This window comes from Ammospiza caudacuta, chromosome 22 (assembly GCF_027887145.1).
Source record: "Ammospiza caudacuta isolate bAmmCau1 chromosome 22, bAmmCau1.pri, whole genome shotgun sequence".
Taxonomy (NCBI): Eukaryota; Metazoa; Chordata; class Aves; order Passeriformes; family Passerellidae; genus Ammospiza; species Ammospiza caudacuta.
Window position 1 is genome coordinate 9,470,509 of NC_080614.1, and position 5,047 is coordinate 9,475,555.

Consider the following 5,047-nt stretch of genomic DNA (forward strand, 5'->3'; position numbering starts at 1 on the left):
TGAGGGGGATTCCCAGCACCTCTTTTTGCTATCAGAGGTAACCAGCCTTCCCGGGCTCTTAGATTGTTTTGTCTTTTTAAATCACTGATGAAGAGAGATGCTCCTACAAGCGGTGATTCAGAGCAGGGCCTTTATCTGAATGCTCTGAATCATTCTTTGTAAGAGACCATCCCTGCTGACAAGTGAAGCGGCCTCTGGAGAGGGCAGACAGCAGTGCTGATTAACTCCTGTGCGGTACATCAGAACACCCATGTAAGAGATGGAGCTGTTTGCTCTGCTCATTATCCAAACCTGCTACAACAGAAAGGCAAGGCTGGTGCAGCTGGAGGAGGCAGAACACGCAGCCTGCAATCCAAACCCACAGATAACTCAGCCATGGCCGTCCCTACTGCTCTGATTGGGAATCCACGAACTCCTCCTCACCTCGGGGAGGATTCCCCAGCCCAGCACGATGGGGATGCTGGAGGAGGAGCCCGCAGGTGCAGCCGGCACTGACCATTCCCATCTCCGCGGGCTGCCTTTCAGAACCGCTCTTTGGCATAGCACCAAGGCGCATTTACGGCTCCGTTTTCCAGAGGGGGCCCGATATTTATCTCATGGGGAGCCCCGGTATTTCACAGCCCATCCCCGGCCAGGCGGCACCGCCGCCCCATCTAGCGGCAGCCGCCCCGGGAGAGCCGCGGAGCCGGGACAGCGCTCAGCAAGCGCGCGTCTAGCGGCCAGTTGCTGTAAATGGCCGCAAACATCCGAAAAAAAGCGCTTTATTCGTGTGTTCCCCCTGCCTGGGCCGGGCACTGCAGCCCATCGCCGCTACCGCAACACAAAGCGCTGAGGGAAAAATCCTCACTCTGAGCCCACAACAGCCAAAACTGCCCGAGCGCCTGGCAGCCCCTCAGAAAACACCCCGGGCTACGAAATTCACTTTACACACTCTTATAGTCTCTCGTTTTTAAGAGGAACAATCCCGGCAGGAGCAATCTTTACTCAAGGCACGTTAAAGCAGCTCTGCCCGTGCCTTTGCACCCCAGACAGCCCCAAAGCTGAGGGCAGCGGGTCCCCAACCTCAGGAAAGGAGCTCGGCCCATGGAACCGACCTCGTGGAAGGAATGGTCACCGCTCAGCCCCGTCCTTCCCGGCCAGGTGGGCGCTGGGCTGCTCCAGGAACAATCCCGGGTCGCGCACGGGAGTTTTCGGGGACCCCCGGGCTGCGGGGACCCTCCCGATCCCCCCGGCGGGCGAGTCCGGATCCCATCAGCACCGAGCCGCAGGTGTGAGGGAGAGGAAGGTGAGGGGCACCGCCCTCACAGGCCCCGCCCATCAGCACGAGCCGCAGGTGTGAGGGTGAGGAAGGTGAGGAGCCCCGCCCACATAGGCCCCGCCCATCAGCACGAGCCGCAGGTGTGAGGGTGAGGAAGGTGAGGAGCCCCGCCCACATAGGCCCCGCCCATCAGCACCGAGCCGCAGGTGTGAGGGTGAGGAAGGTGAGGGGCACCGCCCTCACAGGCCCCGCCCATCAGCACCGAGCCGCAGGTGTGAGGGAGAGGAGGGTGAGGGGCACCGCCCTCACAGGCCCCGCCCCTCGGCTCACCTGGGCGCAATCACTGCCCGGCCCTTCGGAACTGGGCACAGCTGCCACTCATCTACGGGAGAGGGGTTTATTCTTAAAATAAAATAAAATAAAGTAAAATAAAGTAAAATAAAATAAAATAAAATAAAATAATAAAATATATGTATGTAAAATCCCAAATCCACCACCAAAACCCCCAGCAAAACCTTCTTAAAAATCCCCTCTTGGGGCCAGTTTCAGTCTCCACTGGGCCCACGCAGGGATCCTGAGGAGTTCCCATGAACTGGACCTGGGCAATGGAATATATAAAGATATTTCCAGCTCTGTTTTCATCGTGTTGGTGGAATTTAAATATGACGCTTAGAATCGCTTTTTAAGTATAAAAGTTATAAAATAGCAACTACAAAACTGAATTTCAGTTGTATCTTCTTTCAAGAAAGGCATCAACATAATTTAAATTATGAAAGCACACTGTTAGGAATTACTCTTTATTAAGATAACATATAACAAGTGTTGTTCCTCACATAACAGTATTTGAACTCTTCTCTCTCATAAACCTAAAACATGGTTCTTATTGGAAGCATATCTTGTCTCCGAACCCTTATTTGGAGAGAAAAGCATAAAAATACTCCCCCTGAAATCAGAAGGGAAGAGATCCTTACACAGTAATTACAACATGGTTTATAAGAAAAAAATTAACAATGAACGTATGCAAACATACATAACCAGCATCAATATGAAATAACCTGTATGAAAAATCCCATACAAATTCACTTTAAGTACAAACCCACGAGATTTCCAGTATTAATCCAAGTATCTTTGGTGTTTTTCGTTTAAGGTATTTTCGACCAAAACCAGACCTATATTGCTATTTTTTTCCACAGATCTTGAAAGAAAAGCTCCAAAATAAATTAAGGACCCTTGGAAGAATAAGCGCCGTGCATGAGGCAAGGACTGGCCTGTGCAGGACTCCCTTCAGACCCAGAGGACGCGCGGCACCGTTCGCTGCAGCTCCCTCAGGCTGCCTGGAGGCTCAAACAACAAATTCCCAATTTCCCCCAGACCCAACCCGCGGGGGCAGAGGAGCGGCCCGGTCCGGTCCGGTCCCCTCGGAGACCAGGGGCGCATCTCGGGCACCGCGCGGCGCTTCCCTCCGGGCGGGTCCGGCGGCGATGGATCCTGCCCGGAGCCCTGCCCGGAGCCGGGCTCTCAGCGGAGGGCGGGCGACAGCCGCGTCCCCAGCTCGCAGGTGCCCGCCGTGCCCGGCTCGGCGGGGCGCAGCGCCCAGGCGGGCAGCGGCAGCGCCGGGGGCACGGCCGGGCTGCGGGCCGGCAGCTGCGGGTACCGGCGGGGCAGCACCAGCGCTGCCCAGGGCCCCTGCGGCCAGCCCGGGGGCACCGGGCAGGGCGGCGGGGGCCGGAGAGCGGCGGGGAGCGAGGCCATCCCCGAGGGCAGCGGCGGCCGGAGAGCGGCGGGACCCGGGGCGATCCCCGAGGGCGGCGGGGCCCGGGGCTCGGCGGGATCCGGGGCGATCCCCGAGGGCGGCGGGGCCATCCCGGAGAGCAGCCGGGCCCGGAGAGCGGCGGGGCCCGGGCGGAGCTCGGGGAGCTGCGGGGGCTCGGCGGAACCCGGGGCGATCCCCGAGGGCGGCGGGGCCCGAGGCTCGGCGGGGCCCGGGGCCATCGGCGGCGATGCGGGCGGGCGGCGGCAGAGGCGGCGGCGGCGGCGGAGGTGGTAATTCCCCCCCGGGTACATGTCCTGGAAAGCGGGGTCCAGCGCCCACTCGCCGGCGCGGCCCTGGCGGCAGGGCAGCCGTCGGAAGCAGGGGTTGAGGCTGAGGTTGTGGCGGACGCTGTTCTGCCACTGGCGGCCGGGGCCGCGGTAGAAGGGGAAGCGCTCCGCGATGTAGGCGTAGATGCCGCTCAGGGGCAGCCGCTGCCCGGGGCTGGCCCGGATGGCCATGGTGATCAGCGCCACGAACGAGTAGGGAGGGCGCCGCGGCCACCCCGCCGTGCCTGCCTCGGTGCCCGGCACGGTGCCCGGCCCGGTGATGCGCTCGATGCCCGGCCCGGTGCCCGACTCGGTGATGCCCTCGGTGCCCGGCCCGGTGATGAGCTCGGTGCCCCTCTTGGTGCCCGGCCCGGTGATGCGCTCGGTGCCCCTCTTGGTGCCCGACTCGGTGATGCCCTCGGTGCCCGGCCCGGTGATGCGCTCGGTGCCCGGCCCGGTGCCCGACTCGGTGATGCCCTCGGTGCCCGGCCCGGTGATGAGCTCGGTGCCCCTCTTGGTGCCCGACTCGGTGATGCCCTCGGTGCCCGGCCCGGTGATGAGCTCGGTGCCCCTCTTGGTGCCCGGCCCGGTGATGCGCTCGGTGCCCGGCCCGGTGATGAGCTCGGTGCCCCTCTTGGTGCCCGGCTCGGTGATGCGCTCGGTGCCCCTCTTGGTGCCCGGCCCGGTGCCCGCCGCCCGCCGCTCGCCGGGGTCGCTCTCGGCCATGGCCCCGCGCTCCGCTCGCCCCAGCCCCGCGGGCCCTTGTAAAGCCTCTCCCGCCGCCCTCTCAGCCCCGGCCCAGCCCAGTCTGGTCAGTTCGGGGTCGCCGCCGGGTCAGGCCGGGCACGGCTCGGGGCAGAGCTCAGAGCTGGGAGCCGCTCCCTGCCAGCAAAGCCGGTGGAATTCCCATCGTTTCTTACCAGCTGCACACCCGCCACGTCCAGGGGCAAACACAGCCCTGACCCCGCCGGGACCCGGCCCCGGGGCCGGAGGGTGACGGAGAAGCTGCTCCGCTGCAGCAACGTGGATTCTACCGGGGTCACACCTGTGCAAGCGCTGCGAGTCACTAAATCCTTCACAATACACCTGTGTGTGCAGAATTAGTAGCGAGCTGTTGCCAGTCATTTAATTAAAATATATCCTCCTTTAAAAAATGTTGATTTGATCAGCTCATGCCACCTGCCCCCTAATTTACATTACAAAATAAAACCATAATGTAAAGACCATACAATAATATATAAACACCCTCAGTCAGGATTTCATGAAAAAAGAAACCACTTAAATGCCTAATGAACACAGAATTACGGTGTGCACAGAACTGGACCACTCACACTAAGGCGAAAACTTATCCGGTTTTATTTTTTAAAGAAAAATATTCCTCTTTAAACACAAAGCATGAACTAAAAACCTCCGAGGAACAGCTTCTCCTTCCTTGGAGCATGTTTAACTAAACTGTACAGTGACAGAGCTCCCCAAAGAACACACACATATAACATACAGTCTTTCTTTCACAGGAAATAAGGTTTAGGACTTGAAATTATCCTCCTCACCCTCTCTAGATACCCATTCAATCCAAAAATACTCTGTACCTTACTCCCACCCCAGAACACAGTGATGATAATTTCTGGATGCAACATATATCTAAAAAAAAAAAAAAAGAAGAAAAAAAAAAAAAAGTATGGGCCAAATTGGCCCATTCTAGCCTTTTAA

The 5,047-nt window shown here is 59.0% G+C and overlaps 1 protein-coding gene across 1 annotated transcript; it reads right to left on the minus strand.

The window, feature by feature from the left end:
- Nucleotides 1-2,776: 2,776 nt before the first annotated feature.
- LOC131567091 (forkhead box protein E3-like) lies at nucleotides 2,777-4,063 on the minus strand. The gene has a single exon (XM_058818561.1). It carries the CDS (start codon nucleotides 4,061-4,063, stop codon nucleotides 2,777-2,779), a length of 1,287 nt encoding a protein of 428 aa, XP_058674544.1.
- Nucleotides 4,064-5,047: the final 984 nt, after the last annotated feature.

Excerpts from the sequence above, each read along its gene's own strand:
- LOC131567091 (XM_058818561.1), bottom strand. The coding sequence starts at position 4,063 with ATGGCCGAGAGCGACCCCGGCGAGCGGCGGGCGGCGGGCACCGGGCCG.